This window comes from Ursus arctos, unplaced genomic scaffold (genome assembly GCF_023065955.2).
Source record: "Ursus arctos isolate Adak ecotype North America unplaced genomic scaffold, UrsArc2.0 scaffold_32, whole genome shotgun sequence".
Taxonomy (NCBI): domain Eukaryota; kingdom Metazoa; phylum Chordata; class Mammalia; order Carnivora; family Ursidae; genus Ursus; species Ursus arctos.
Window position 1 is genome coordinate 29,461,911 of NW_026623008.1, and position 16,184 is coordinate 29,478,094.

The following is a 16,184-nucleotide window of genomic DNA, read 5'->3' on the forward strand; positions in this document are numbered from 1 at the left end:
CCTAAGAGGGTTGCCCTTTTTTTTTTTTAAAGCAGTGAGATATGACAAAATCTAGAGATTGTTTTACGTAATTGTTTTTCAGCAGATTTGAAAGATGCTCATTCTTTTTTGTGGATACAAAGACCGTTTTATACACAGTCTTAGAGCTTCTCTTCTTTAGCATAAAAGTCTCACCTTTATTCTTAACCTTTGCTTGTATAGCTGAGTATCTAAGGCCTTCTCACTAGACTCCTTCTGTGGCTTTCAGAGTAAAGCAGCAAAGGAGCTGGCAGAGAACAGTAGTAAGATCGATGCTCTCCTGGAGTGGGTGACTTCTGTAGGATCGTCTGGAGGACAGATGGAGCAGCTGTCAGGAGCTAGCCTGGGGAAAGAAGCCTCTGATACCACTGATGCCCACAAGGGGGCAAGCCAAGCCCCAGAGGAACTGGACAAGCAATGTGAGAAGATGAAGGTGAGAATGTTAGCTTGTCCTCACTCTGCTGGGCGCCTCTCTGCTGCCCTGGGCAAGTCACCATAACCTCCTTGCCCCTATATCCAGTAAGCACAGTAAGTACATCTCAGTTCACGCCCTCTTTGGTACCTCAGCGGCTTCGACACTGTTGAAATACTCTCCTTTGGTTTCCAAAGTGCTACTCTGCCTCAGTAATCCGTTTTCCTTTCCTCTGGCCAGTTTGTGAGACACCAGTGTGCTTCCAGGTGGCAGCCTCCGCCTCTTCTCGTCTTTCAGAATATACTTCCCTTGGGTAGTTTTATCCACTCTTCAGTTACCGCCTGTACTAGAGAATTCCATGTTTGTGTCTCCAGCCTAAATGCCTGTGCGGAGCTTCAAACCAGTACATAAATCCATCTGCCTGTTTGTAACTTGGAACCATGAGCAGCTCAGCCTCAAAAAAATTGGAGCTTCTATTTCCTGTAGCATCCTTCCCACCCCCCCGCCCCGCCTCCCCATCAGACCCGTTCTCCTTCCTCTACTCCCACTTCATTGCCAGAACTAGACATCATCCAGGGCTCCTTCCCTTTTCCTCGCTCTCCTGTATCGAATCAGTCATCGAATCCCCTGCTTCTTAGATCTCTTTCAGAGTCATTCCCACTTCTCTATTTCCACTGAGCTATGATTGTGGTTCGGACTACTGTCAGCTTCCATTTGAGTTGTTATGACAGCTTCAACTGGTCTCCTTGCCTCGTGCCTTCTACTGTCCCTTCTACACAACTAAGTGATCTTCCAAAAATTCGATATCCTTAATTAAGCCTTTTAATGTTGCCTGTGGCCCTCAAGAAACCATTCCTTGGGGCGCCTGGGTGGCACAGCGGTTAAGCGTCTGCCTTCGGCTCAGGGTGTGATCCCGGCGTTATGGGATCGAGCCCCACATCAGGCTCCTCCGCTAGGAGCCTGCTTCTTCCTCTCCCACTCCCCCTGCTTGTGTTCCCTCTCTCGCTGGCTGTCTCTATCTCTGTCGAATAAATAAATAAAATCTTAAAAAAAAAAAAAAAAAAAGAAACCATTCCTTACTCACTATTTATCTTTGCCCATGTATTCATTATTCAGCAAATATTAGGCACCTGCTATATGTCAGGCATTGGAGATAAACCAGCGAACCAGCCAGATGCCGTCTCCTAGGATATTAACTGGCATATGCAGGCATATTTTATTGCATGATTGAAAAGCAATATGTTTAGGGAACTTAAAAAACACATGGATCACCTATTTTAGTAGTGACACCTTTATAGCAAAGAAATTTGACTCAGCTAGAATGCTTCTATTGAATGGCCTATGTGAGTCATTGCTTTATTTTGTATTAATAGGATTTTTGCCTCTTGCATGCTGCTGCTATGCTTGGAGATCCATCATAGGGTGTCCCCCAAAGTTGTGGCAGTCATACAGCACAGAGCAGAGATGGTCCTGCTGTCACAGGACTGCTGGCAGTAGTCAGCCTGACCAAGGAACTTCTCCATGGAGATGAGGGAGGAGGGAGACTGCCTTACTCGTGGTGGATGAGAATGGGGACACCTGGGGGGTATACAGACAAGCGATGGTACTGCCCCTTACTAGCTATTTGAGAAGGAAACATTTGTCACCCTAGCTTCCCTGAGATGATGTTGGAAGCTAACGCTATCAGGTTGCTGATACCGGTTGAAACTGGACAATGTTCTGGAAAAAATTAGGCTCTTGTCCTGATCCAGGAAATCACATACGGTATAAATAGGCAAGAACACTGACTGAACTCCCACTGTTGTCTGTTAGACTCAGGAAGAACATTTTGTTTTATTTTATTTAAAATTTTATTTATTTATTTGAGGTGGGGGGAGGAGAGAGCTTGCAACACCAGGTGGGAGGGGCAGAGGAAGAGGGGGAGAGAACCTCCAATAGACTCCCTGCTGAGTGTGGAGTCCCAGACCCTGAGATCATGACCTGAGCCGAAATCAGAAGTCAGATACTTAACTGACCGAGTCACCCAGACGCACCTAGACTCAGGAAGAACATTTTTAAAAACAAAACAACTACAACTCCCTAAAATAACTTACATTCCATTGAAATAGAAAAAAGGTCCATGTGTAAGCACATAGACATAGCACATATAAATAAAAAATACAGATTGCCTATGCTCCAGAAATACCTTTTACTCTCACTGGATTACAAATTGTTCATTTAATGAATTAATTTTCCAAGAACTTTCCTAGTTGGGACAGTGTTCATGGATATGTAAGTGACATATTTCACAGCTAAGAATTTGCAGTTTTTATATTGTCATGTCTGGCTCATCCAACTTACTCTCCCCTTCCATTAATGTGGGTATTTATGAGCTGGCCATTTGTGCCTTCTCTTAGACTAGAATGGTTTAGTGAAGAGAGCCAGATTCTAGTCTCAGTTTGTCCCTTAACTGTCTGCATGACCTTAGTCAAGACATGTAACAAACATGGATATCATCTGCTTACATTGCAGATTGTGCCTCAAATCAGTTGAGATAATACATGTGAAGTCTCTTTGAAAACTGTAAGATCCTGTATGTGTCCGTTCAGCCGGGACTAGTATATGGCCTAATACTTAGAGAGTAAGAGATACTGGTGATTTTTGAACAGCTAGAAAAGTGGCCTATTGAGATCTCTCTCTACTTCCAGCTGCAGACATAAGCGAATTTTTGTGGTATCCCTACTGATCGTCCTTTGTTTTGGGGAATTTATTGCCAGGCCCGTCATCAAGAATTGCTGTCTCAGCAGCAAAATTTCATCCTGGCCACCCAGTCAGCTCAGGCCTTCCTGGACCAGCACGGCCACAATCTCACGCCTGAGGAGCGCCAGGTGCTGCAGGACAAGCTAGGAGAGCTGAAGGGGCAGTATGCAGCTTTCCTGGCCCAGTCGGAAGCAGAGCTGAAGCAGGCACAGACACTACGGGACGAGCTGCAGAAGTTTCTGCAGGACCATCAGGAGTTTGAGAACTGGCTGGAGCGGTCCGAGAGAGAGCTGGAGAACATGCATAAGGGAGGCAGCTGCCCTGAAGCCCTTCCCTCCCTGCTAAAGCGGCAGGGGAGCTTCTCGGAGGATGTCATTTCCCACAAAGGAGACTTGCGATTTGTGACTATCTCAGGCCAGAAGGTCTTGGACACAGAAAACAGCTTTGAGGAAGGCAGAGAACCATCAGGCACTGGGGCCTTAGTGAAGGGCAAGTTGAAGGATGCAACAGAAAGATACACTGCACTCCATTCAAAGGTACCGAGAGGGTCCCACCAGCCTCTGGGGGGACGGTGGTGGGAGCCGTCATACAGCTGGGGGTGGTTTCTAGGGCTGAGGATAAGAACCTGAGGACACAGTGAGGGAGCTGAATTGTATATTGACCACAGGCAGAATGTCTTTACAAGCTCTGCAAAGATGCAAAACGTGGAGGCCCGTGGGCTGATGCCTAATCCCAGCAGTGTCAGGGGTCTGTCACCCTTCCTGTATCCTGACCAGCAGACGTGGGCTCCCAAAAGACACAGTACAGGGGACAGTGCAACCACGTGCACAGTCTTTATTCCTGCACAGAGCATCTAGGGTACATCCTTGCCTTCCTGCCTATCAGAGAACTCCCGTTAGCTCCCAAGCCGTAGAATCCAGTCAGCTCTATTACCTGTCTTGTGTACTTTGCCAGCATCTCTAAACTAGCCAAAAGGAACTCTGGACCTCCCAGTCCCTCCCTCCCTTAGCCTGCAACCTGAAGTGTATTTCTTTGGTGGCTTGTCCTACCACTCACTTAGTCTGAGCTGGTATATAACATGAAGTTGGGGTGAATAGTGTGGATCAAACAACAAGGGCCGCACTCGCAGAAGATTTCTGCTACTCATCTGTCCCTGGAGGCCTTGGCACCTCCCTTCACTGTGGTTAGAGTGATATCCTGTAGCAAGACCAGGCTTTTCTTTGGACTATGCCTAGGAAGCCCCAGGCTTTTCTTTGGACTATGCCTAGGAAGCCCCAGCCTTCAGCCGGACCTTGCCTAAGCCTGCTCTCCCTTTTTTCTCTGGCACAGTGTACACGATTGGGCTCTCACCTGACCATGCTCCTAGGCCAGTACCAGCAGTTCCAGAGCTGTACCGACAGCCTGCAGTCCTGGATTCAGGCTTGTGAGGCCAATGTGGAGAAGCTGCTCTCAGATACTATTGCCTCAGACCCTGGGGTTCTGCAACAGCAGCTTGCAACAACAAAGGTAGGCCGGGACACAGGCTGTTCTGTCGCCTGGGGTAGAGTACCCCAAAATAGAGTAAATACTCGCATAGTTTAAAGGCAGTGGTTGGGAAGCCTTGGACAAGATCTGATTCCTAAACACTTAATTCTAACATCCGTGGGTTCGGATAAACACAAGTATTCTTTGTAGCTCTAGTAGCACTATGCTAAGTAGCTCTTGGTTCCTAGAACCAGCTTTGATTACTCAGACGTTTTACTTTTGGCCTTTTTCATGGACAAGCAGCAGTTGCAGGAAGAATTAGCTGAGCACCAAGTACCTGTAGAAAAGCTCCAAAAAGTAGCTCATGACCTCATGCAAATTGAAGGCGAGCCAGCGCCAGACCGCAAGCATGTTCAAGAAACTACAGGTATGAAGCAGCAATAACAAGAATGCTCCCTTGATTCTCAGTGCATGCCAGTGTTCTGCAAGACATCACACCGTACGGTGCAAGTATCTGCAGCGCGGGCTAGGGGCTGAGGACACAGCAAGAGCTTACCCTGGAATGAACTTTGTTCTTGTACCTTTGAAGGCCTTTGCGATCTGGTTTCCACCCCTTCCTCCAGGCATTCTGCCTTCTAGCCACGCCCTGCTTCTTTCCTTTCCCAAGCGAAGTAGTCGTTTCTTCCTGACGTTACCCCTGAAGTTTTGCCTATGGCTTAGCTGCTATTATTGAGTGCTTGTTAGCATGTGTGATGAAATCTTGCTCAAGCTTCTAGATGTACCTGAGAGGTTACTTCCTTGTAAAGTCCTGGCCATCACCTCCAACCCCCAAAAGAAACTAAAGATAAGAAAGAGTCATTCTTCTTTCAGGCTTCTCTAGTACATTATTCTTAGCATCAGTATAGCACTTACAATTTTATTTTTATGGTTGGTTGTGATGTGCCCTTTTCTGCCTATGCTCACTTTTATAGTCTTAAGTTTGTAGAAGCCAGGGGCTTAACTATCTTCAGTCCTCAGCATCCAGCACAATTTCTGGCACTTAGTAGGTGCTAAATAAATAATGCTTTGTGAATTTGGCTCAAATACAAATGCACTTTAAGCTTATTCCTTCTATTTGTCTTTATGTCTGTTATTATTGTAATTAACACGTGTGATTTAAATACATTGTTTTTAAAAGCACCACACGAAAATGGTCTCCACTCTCTTCTCATGGCCTTGATTTTCCAGATTCCATACTCAGCCGCTTCCAAAGCCTCTCGAGTAGCCTGGCTGAGCGCTCTGCTCTGCTGCAGAAGGCAATTGCCCGATCTCAGAGTGTCCAGGAAAGCCTGGAGAGCTTGTTGCAGTCCATCAGGGAAGTTGAACAAAACCTGGAGGAGGAGCAGGTGGCATCACTGTCATTGGGAGTCATCCAGGAAGCCCTGGCCACTAACATGGTAAGACCTAGGCCCCAAGAGTTAGCATCAACGGTGTATTTGCTGTGTTCCATAATCACATCATTTTGAAAAAGTATCAGGAAGAGAATTCATTTCCATGAATCTTCTAATAGTTATGCTACAAAGTCATTAGTGGAATGGGGTGGAGAACTAAGGGGATGCGGTGTTCGATATTCCAGAGGCTCAGTTGCAGTCCTGCCCTCCTTGAGGAGGTGAGCATGTAATTATTAGATTATTAGTCTGTGGCTCAGATATCCTAGGATAAGTGAGCCAGGAGCTGACAGACATATTTTTTGGTAACAGAAATTGAAGCAGGACATTGCTCGGCAAAAGAGCAGCTTGGAGGCCACCCGTGAGATGGTGACACGATTCATGGAGACAGCAGACAGCACCACAGCTGCAGTGCTGCAGGGCAAACTGGCGGAGGTGAGCCAGCGGTTCGAGCAGCTCTGTCTACAGCAGCAAGAAAAGGAGAGCTCCCTGAAGAAGCTTCTGCCCCAGGCAGAGATGTTCGAACATCTCTCTGATAAGCTGCAGCAATTCATGGAAAACAAAAGCCGGATGCTAGCCTCTGGAAATCAGCCAGATCAAGATATTGCACATTTCTTCCAGCAAATCCAGGTGAGAATATATCTGCCACAGTGGCAGAACAAAGAGAAAAGAAGGGCAAGGAGGGGACCAACAATCACAGGAGAGCATAGTATGTCAGGGTACTAGAAACTTCACCTGCATTATCTTAAAAAATTACCACAACCAGTGGTGCCTCAGTCAGTTAAGCCTCTGCCTTCGGCCCAGATCATGATCTCCTGGTCCTGGGATGGAGCCCCACATGGGGTTCCCTGCTCAGCAGGGAGTCTGCTTCTCCCTCTGCCCCTCCCCCCTGCTTGTGCACACACTCTCTCACTCTCTCTTTCAAATAAATCAATAAAATCTTAAAAAAAAAGAAAAGAAAGAATTATCACAACACCCTGTAAACTAGATATTGTTTGTCCATTTTTTTAAAAAACACAGCCTAGATTGATTTTTCTACGTGTTCAGCCCAGATCAGCCAGGCTGCTTAGCTCATCATGGTCACTCAGGGTTCAGTTCGATGGGGACTCCGTCCTGCCCTTTGCCTTCACGACTACTGCTGCAGCAGGGGGAGGGCGCATTACATCCGTTTTTGTTTCATTAGTTTAAGCAGGTTTCACACTGGGGTTTCAAGAGGGTGGAGAAATGTATTCCTACCATGTACCTAGTAGGTGCAGAGTTAGAAATATTTGACGAAGAGTCTTACCTACCACAGATCCAGATACATGTGCAGGAGTAGGATTGTAGGTCACATTATATGCCTATACTTAGGTTGAACAAGGAGTGGTCACCTTGGCTCCAGGACGGCTGCAGGTGCCCGCGTTGCCCCCTATAGGACCTCAACATTCTGTATCCCCACATTGGTGCCTTGGGGTTATCCAGCTACCTACCGTTTTCCATTTTAAAGTAGGATCTCATGGTTTGGTTTGGTTTGGTTTGCTGTCCTTTTTGGGTTTTGTTTTGAGTCATTTCAGACTTACAGAAAGGTGGAAGGAATGGCACATAGACACCAGCATCCTTTTCACCTGGATCCCGGTCTGTCCGGATTCCACTGTTTTACATTCCCACCAGCAATGCACGAAAATACCTGTTGCCCCTACCGCCTCCCCAGCAGAACGTGTTGTCAGCATTCCAGTTTCTGTTAATCTGATTGATACAGCACGATATTTCAGTGTGGCTTTAATTTTTATTTCTTCTCTGATGAAGTTGAGTATATTTTTATACATTTAAGGGACATGTATTTGTAAACTCTTGGTTTGTGGCCTTTACTGTTTTCTGTCAGGAGTTTGTTTTTTGTTTTTTCTTCTTCTTTCAACTTAATAAGAGTTCTATATTAGGGAGATTAGTTCTTTATATATGCTATGTTGAAAGTCTTTTTTCACAGTTTGTCTTTTGTCTTTGCTTACAGTGTTTCTGGCCATTTGTAAAAGCTTTTTAAATTTTTACACAGTAAATTTTATCACTTCTTATTGAACATGCATTTTTGGTCATAATTTGGAAGTCTTTTGCCACACCCAGGTTTGAAGGAATTCGCCCATACTTGCTTCTAGAACTCAAATGGTTTCTTTCTTTCATTCTTTTACATTTGAATATTTTAACATTTTAAGTTCATTCTGAGATACAGTGTAGTATGAATCCAAGTTCTTTTTCTGAAGGGCTAGTTCCCACTATCATTTCTTTGAAAAGTCCATCTTTTCCCCAGTGATTTGAGAAGTCATCTTTATCAGATATAGAATGTCCATGTGGTCTCAGGTCTGTTTCTGGATTTTCTATTTTGCTTTGCTGGTCTGTCTATTCATGAACCATAGTATACTATTTTTTATTCTAGAGGTTTCATGGTATGTTTTACTATCTAGGAAGGCTAGTCTCTCTCTCTCTCTCTTTCTTTCCTTTTTTCTTTCAGGATTTTTCACACCGATAATTGTACATTTATTTTTCCATGTGAACTTCAAAATCAACTTTATTAGTCATGGAAAAATTGGTATTTTTATTTGGATCATATTAAATTTATTTATTCACACATGCATATATGCACCCATACACACGTACATACATACGCACACACATCTTTATGGATGTCTTTTCATTTATTAAGGTCTGCTTTTGTGTCTGTCAGAAATATTTTAAAGTTTTATTCATAAGGGTTTTGCATGTTTCTTGTTAGTTGGTTCTTAAAATTTTACCTTTTATGCTGCTATTGTAAATGAAGTTTTCACTCTTGATTTTTATATGTTGGTTTTATATCCTGCTACCTTATTGGATTACTTCATTGTTTGGTTAATTGTATTATTGATTCTCTTGGGTTTTACAAGTATATTTTCATATAATCTGCAAATACAGTTGTACCTCTTCTTTTCCATTTCGTATACCACAAATTGTTTTCTCTTATCTAATTGCGTTGGCTAATATCTTACGGTGTTACAATAATAGTGGAGAGCGTATCTTTGCCCTGTTTGACAGAAGAGATAAGCTATGGAAGCTTAGAGAAATTTAATAGCTTAAGATCACAAGCTAGAAGTAGCAAAGCTGTGAATGATTTTCAGGAGTCTTTTTGACTCCAAAAACCTCCATTCTTTTCATTCTGTCATGCTGCCTTCCAAATCTGTGAACATCCGTCTAAAGGAGACAAGACTCATTTTCGATTCCTAGCGACTCTCAGGTGGATCGGAAAAGTCCTCCATGTTTATTGCTTAAGTCTAGCAGTTGACCCAGTGAGCATGCCTGTTTTCTTGTTCCCTCTTTTTCTACAGATTAGGGGAACTTGCCCCCGATTTCATATAGATACCTTTTTTTAGAGTGTATTTATTTATAATGATCAGAGGATTTAGTACATTTCCCTGTTTGCTTGACAGGAGCTCAATTCGGAAATGGAAGATCAACAGGAGAACCTCGAGACTCTCGAGCACCTGGTCACAGAACTGAGCTCCTGTGGCTTTGCACTGGACCTCTCCCAGCACCAGGACAGGGTGCAGAACCTTAGAAAGGACTTCACAGAGCTACAGAAGACAGTTAAAGAAAGGTGAGTTTTCGTATGTGTTGGTCAATTGGGGGAGCTAATTTTTTCTTGCTGTTGAATGAAATGATTTTCTCTTCCTCCTTTGGCAGAAAAGATGGCATCAAGAAGTCTGCTACTGAGTCATAGGAGATTAGAAAGTGCCTCTTTTAGGCAAAGCTATTCAATCTACTTGGTGCTTAGTGGTTTTCTTTTACTAAATCATGAATTCCTTCTCGGTAATGGGGCTCAGTTTCCCTCTGTACAGTCAAAAGCCCAGGTCACCTGGACCTAACAATAAATTCGGGGCAGCAAGTAGGATTGTGGCAGGATTTGAAATAAAGAGAAAAATTGGAGGGGACTTTCCAGATGTAATTAATGGTTATATTGGTTCTCTTTCTGCTTGCTTTGACCACATTTAAGTTGTTGTTTTGGAAGAGTGTCTAGATTCTTCTTTTAAGGGAATCACGGGAATATATGACAGGGATGACTGATTTCAAATTATCTGCTGACTGTTTAAAAGTCATGATTCCATTAGTAAACTTCACATGGCTTTAGGAGCTTGATAAGACTTCCTCTCATGGTTTACCTATATATATAATCTTGATTTGGGAGGTGGCTGCCTGAGGAAAGTGACCAGAGAAAAATTGCTTAAAACAACACTGTAAGCCTCAGGTTACTTAGTGGAGAGAAGGGGAACGGAGGCCAGGGAAGCTTGTTCTTCCTCTGTACTCAGGGCCATTTAGCCATAGGAAGAACCAGGGACTCTGGCTTAAAGTTTAATAGTTGTGGCCACTTCCAAAATTTAATTTTGAAATTGAATTCTCCTTGGCTCATTTTACCCATTTGTGTGCTCTTTTTTTTTTTTTTTTTTAAGATTTTATTTATTTGAGAGAGGGAGATAGAGAACGAGCAGGGGGGAGAGGAAGAAGCAGGCTCCCCACTGAGCAGAGAGCCTGACGTGGAGTTCAGTCCCAGGACTCTGGGATCAGGACCTGAGCCGAAAGCAGACCCTCAATCGACTGAGGCACCCAGGTGCCCCTAGTGTGCTTAACCTAACTTCTCTGAGCCTCTGTTCCAGCATCTTCCTTGCTAAGGGGATTAGCATTTGAATTAGGCCTTGGAAAAGTCAACTACCTAAAAAGTGACAGAGCTGGACTTGAGATTCAAAGCCTACATTCTTTCCATTGTATCATTGCACCTAAATAGCCAGGCTCCTTTTAGTTTCTCTCACTTTCACTTTAGCCTGGAGTAAGATTGAAGACTCCTCTCCCCAGAAATGTCCAAACAAGGGCAACAGATTCCTTAGTTTGATGCTCTCCTACATTGTATGTCGTGGTTTAGCCAAAGCTGCTGTGGAAAAGATTATGGGAAGGAAAAGATGCCTAGAGTCCCAGAATGAGTGTAGTTTTAGTTCAAGTTGACATCTTTACAAAGCTTAGTCTGGCAAGTAACAAAATGTCCTCCTTGGTGTTGACAGAGAGGAAGATGCATCATCTTGTCAGGAGCAATTGGATGAATTTCGGAAGCTGGTTAGGACCTTCCAAAAATGGCTGAAGGAAGCTGAAGGAAATATTCCACCTACAGAGACTTTTATGAGTGCAAAAGAGCTGGAAAAGCAGATTGAACACCTGAAGGTAGGTGAACAAAAGGAGCTCCAGGAACCAGGCTAGACAGCAGTTTGGAAGCTTATGTGATCTTCAACTGTGGTAGGGAAGTGGTGCGACAAGTCCAAGTTATCCTTCTGCATCAGACTAGAAATCCCTCCATTTTCTCCATGTGACTCCCACCTGCCCCTACCTAAGCACTGAGCACCAAAATGTCTCCTATTTAAAAACCAAAACCAAAAAAGTCACCAGAGAGTAACATCTGTAAAGTTTCAGGTGTTTTTCAGTTGCCTCTCATGCTGTAGTGGGTCATAAAAAAGATAGTTGTTAAAGTCCAGTCCTCGAGAACCTTACACTCTCACTGTGTGTGTGAGAATTCAAGAGTTACATGTGAGCAGGTGACCAGATCCAAGACCAGGAGACTGAGGAAAAAAGAACGAGCTCTCCAGCTAAAAAAGGAAATGTTACAATCAGATGGTTGGACGGTACCTTCCAGAGTCAGATCAGCCTTTCTTCCATCCCCTGCAGAATCCCTTCTTTGATTCAGAGTCATTCGGCCTCTTCTTGCGCCTCTAACGCATCTCTTCTTTTTGTTGAAATCAAGCCATATCCACCTCCAACTAGTTCTCATGTATTCTCCTTATTTTCTTAGTAAAAAAGAATTTATTTCGAGCCAGACGACGGGGAGTTTTGTTGCTTTCACAGAGAGAGTGCCAGGAGCATTTGCTGTAGGGAATCCCCCAGGGCAGATGCTTTCCAATTTCTAGGTTCACAGTGTCCTTATGGCTTCAAGAAATTTTTCATAGTACCTTAAGGCCAAAAAAAAAAAAAAAAAAGGAAGAAGAAAGAAAAAGAAAAGAAAAAACTAAAAAGTCTCACTTGCTATGTGGTTAGGTCTAAATAACTTCGTAGTAGTTGTTCACATGGTGTCCAATAGATGTCGCTGTATTTCCCTGAAAATTTTAAAATACCCTGTGAGCAGATGCGTGGTTTGGGAACTGCGGCTCTTTGGAAGCTAGAGTGATTAATAAAGGAATTGACAGCAGTGAATTGACAAGGCTCAGTTTGCAGTTAGGCAGCATGAGCTTGCTGGACATTCGTGGCTCTGACTTTGCTGCTGGGCAGCTTAAAGTCAAAAGCAAACTAAGTAGACTGTCAGGGAAGTTCAGTGTGGAGGAAAGGATTCAAGGCTAAGAAGGTGCCCCTGCTTTGGAAGAAGTAGAATTCTACTTCTGTGGCAGGCAGTCCACATCTAGAGACAATATGACCTTATTGTTAACAGCAGATGCCTTTGTTTCCTAATGGTTTTCTGTGGTAGATAGAGCTCTGGCTTCAAGAAAATGCCAAGTGTAGCCAAGATTCTATGTATTTCTCTAGATCTTGATATCTGGCTCCTCATTTTACCCTCCATTTGCCATTTCCTTTGTATTCTTTGCACGCATGCCATTCCCTTTTACTACCTTTTTCCTCACTCAAAGCTTTCCTCTCTCTAGACAGAGTTAGATGTGTCTCCTCTTGAGCTCTCAGAGTTTACTGTCTGTATTTCTGTAATAACATTTTCACATTACAATGCAATTGATAATCTGACCTCTTGGTTTTAGGAATTGTTTCATAATCCTATTTTGTATTCCCAGGATTAAGCATGATGCCTGGCCTCCAGTAATGCTCGATAATTAATTGATGAATGAATGAATGAATGAATGGGAAGGTCCTGAATATTCCAGGGTATCATTCTCCCACATCATGGCTGGCTGAATCAAGATCCTGAAGTGGCTGAATACATGAGGATGGTCACTTAAAGCTTATCAGAAGTTAGGGAGGATATGTAGAAGAACAGTTGTCCCTACTGACGAGGAGAATGCTCCCGGGTGTTACATTTAGCTCTTCTGTTAACAGGGTCTTCTGGATGACTGGGCAAGTAAGGGAGGTTTGGTAGAAGAAATCAACTGCAAAGGCACTTCTTTAGAAAATCTCATCATGGAGATCACAGCACCTGATTCCCAAGCCAAGACAGGTGAGTGCCGGCTCTTAAAAATGCAGTGAATAGACATCATTCTTTGCTTTGGCCTTTGGCCTTTGGTTATGGCCCCGTATTTCATAAAAGTCAGAATCAAGGTTGGTATGAGAACAAAGGGGAGCGATCCATGAATCGGTCTTCCCTCTACCTGATCTGTTTCCCATTTGCTATATAACTTTGCTCCGTTTTGCAAAATTCCTTCCTATGATGGGAAAAAGTAAAGAGACTGGTTAGCCTAAAGGAACAGAGAAGGACTAAAATTGGATTTCCGTCTTGGCGGATTTCTTTCTTTTAAACATGGGAATGGATGCGTATGCATCATCTTTAGGTTGGAGTCAGCCCTGGAGGGTATAAGCATGGTATCTTGAGAGAGACTAGGGATTTAGGAGTCAGCATTGGTCTACCAAAGACTGCCACACTTCTTGGAAGTGGATACAAAGATTGTGCTCAGATATGTGAATAATCTCTGGCTGCAAATTAAATCTTTCAAACAAAATCCATATGAGCTCACGGTCACTTTCTGTTTTTAATTGGGACCTCATAGGTTTTATTGCCAGACTGTGTTAGTGCACACCTACAGTCACTTCAGTCATAAGGGAAACGTTTATTTTTTTCCTCCTGAGAACAGCCACTTTTCTGTTGAAGTTTACAGATCTCTTGGAACTACCCAGAAATGACAACATTTCAGGGAATTGGTGATTCTTATATTGCAACGCATAAAACCTCTAAGTTCAGGGACTTACTAGTGTGTGACTACATCAGGAGTCAGCAAGCTTTTTCTGTAAAGGGCCAAATAGTAAATACTTAAGGCTCGTGAGCCACATGGTCTCTGTCACACTACGCATCTCTACTACTGGAGCACAGAAACCGTCGTGGACAATATACAAGGGAACGGGTGTGTCTGTGTTCAAATAAAACTTTATATACAGAAATAGGCAGAGGACCAGATTTGGCCAGTATAGTTTTCTGACTCCTAGACTAGATCATTGGTTTTTCAAACATTTTAAAGCACTAAAGTCTTTTTAAAAATAATCTCAAATAGTACTCTATTCCATAAAACAGATACAAATGATATTTTGTTGGCATACATTTCCCTTATAAGTGAATTTATAGCATTTTATCTATTATAAAATCCATCAGTAAAAATATTGAGACTATCTTGGGGAATATAAAGATTTGACAGCATTTTTGGATGACAGCTTTATGATCAGATTTATTTCTCCATTTTGTTTGGTTGCATTGTATCCAGAAAATACAGGTCACACAGATAAGTAGTTGTAAAGGATGACGAATGTTTTTAAAACTGCACTTTACAGTTCACCTGTGTCCGAAAAAAATTGTCGAAGTCTTGGAAATGGACAACAGAAAAGTATTGGGTGTCCTTTCAATGAAGTGTTGGGCATTGCTTAATGGGCTTTTGGAAATTATTTGGTTCTGAGTGTGCATCTTTAACTGAATATCTATTTACTAAACTATTCTAGAGTTTTGTAGATAATTGATAGTAATGCAGATGATAATTGTCCATAGCAATTCAAGTAAATTTTGCCCAACAGAAAAGATAATCTCAATTATTATTGTCCTGTAGATTGCTAACCAGTTTCCCATTAATTACTCATTTATTAATCTCCTCAAGAGTCATGGGGTAGAAGTTGTACATTGAGTACAGGTGAAGGGAAGGGACTGAGGGGGCACAGTTACTGAGATGTCACCCACTATGTAGGTGATGCAGCCTAAATTCAAACACAAATATACTTGATTTAAGGTGAAAAAAAGTTCACTTTATAGTCTCAGAACACTCCTCAATTAAACTGAACTAGAAGCTTGAAAGTGATGTAATAAATTCTTGTTTCAAAGTTAAATCACCAAGAATTTTAATGAATGATCACATTCTTTTCTTAAACATAGAAAACACCTAAAACTGGCATTGAGGACGAAAGCTTGCCTGTAGCTTGATATCATCATGACCTGATGTGTTAAGAATTCTGTTGCCACACGGTTCTGCTCTAATGAGAGCCTCCTCTGAGTAGATGCACCTTAGCCTTTCTTGTCATTTTCTTGAATACTGCACATGTGCTGTACATGTCTGTCTCTGTACGAGCGGGCTTGTGTAGGTTTGACTACTGTAAAGCGCTAGCAGAGAGCTACAGCTTTTCCGGTCGGTGACACTCAAAGTGCAAGTTTAAGTGTAGGAGGGGGAGGTACAGAAGCTACTTCATTCTCTCCCCAAAGCAGCAGAAATGCGTTATATCTAATGGGTTAAAATGTGGTCAACATAATCGAATGTGCATGTTTTCTTGCCGTTTCTAAGTAGTTAGAAATACATTCTGAAGATTAAATTTAAACCAAACATTTACAGAGTCCCTAAAGCAGCTCCTTCAGTGCTTTGAAAATCACTAGCCTGAGTGCTCTCAAAGTTCTCGTCTACCTCTGAAAAATCACGACTATTACAGTTCTTGACATTTATGTAGCTCTTTTTGTTTCATAAAGTGCTTTCACGTACACTCCCTCATTACCTCTCTACAGTAACCCCATGGCAGCTGACCGGATAGCTAGTATTATCTTCATATCCTAGAGAAGACACTGAGGTCCCTCCATAGACTAAGGCTTGTATACCGAGTGAGTGATGGTCTTGGCCAGGACCTTCTTTTCCCAATTACTAGTCCAGTTTCTTTTTTGGTCATCACCCTACTGCAATGGAATATGATCTTTCTGTTTGATCCATTTTTTTCACTGAAAATACAATAATGTAGGGGTGCCTGGCTGACTTGGTCAGTTAAGTATCCAACTCTTGATCTCAGCTCAGGTTTTGATCTCAGGGTCCTGAGTTCAGGCCCTGAGTTGGACTTCATACTGGGTGTGGAGCCTACTTAAGAAAGAAAGAAAAAGAGAGGGAGGGAGGAAGGAAGGAAGGAAATACAATGTTAACATT

The 16,184-nt window shown here is 42.8% G+C and overlaps 1 protein-coding gene across 27 annotated transcripts in view; it reads left to right on the forward strand.

Annotated features, from left to right (window-relative positions):
* MACF1 (microtubule actin crosslinking factor 1) overlaps nucleotides 1-16,184 on the forward strand; it is a 328,942-nt gene that overhangs the window by 225,949 nt on the left and 86,809 nt on the right. For all 27 annotated transcript variants that reach the window (XM_044390486.3, XM_044390500.3, XM_048221817.2 and 24 more), the window contains 9 exons: nucleotides 248-451; nucleotides 3,187-3,705; nucleotides 4,499-4,675; nucleotides 4,937-5,060; nucleotides 5,861-6,069; nucleotides 6,373-6,690; nucleotides 9,492-9,658; nucleotides 11,112-11,268; nucleotides 13,135-13,252. In XM_044390486.3, the coding sequence (XP_044246421.2) occupies nucleotides 248-451; nucleotides 3,187-3,705; nucleotides 4,499-4,675; nucleotides 4,937-5,060; nucleotides 5,861-6,069; nucleotides 6,373-6,690; nucleotides 9,492-9,658; nucleotides 11,112-11,268; nucleotides 13,135-13,252 (1,993 nt within the window). The remainder of the gene's footprint in view (nucleotides 1-247; nucleotides 452-3,186; nucleotides 3,706-4,498; nucleotides 4,676-4,936; nucleotides 5,061-5,860; nucleotides 6,070-6,372; nucleotides 6,691-9,491; nucleotides 9,659-11,111; nucleotides 11,269-13,134; nucleotides 13,253-16,184) is intronic.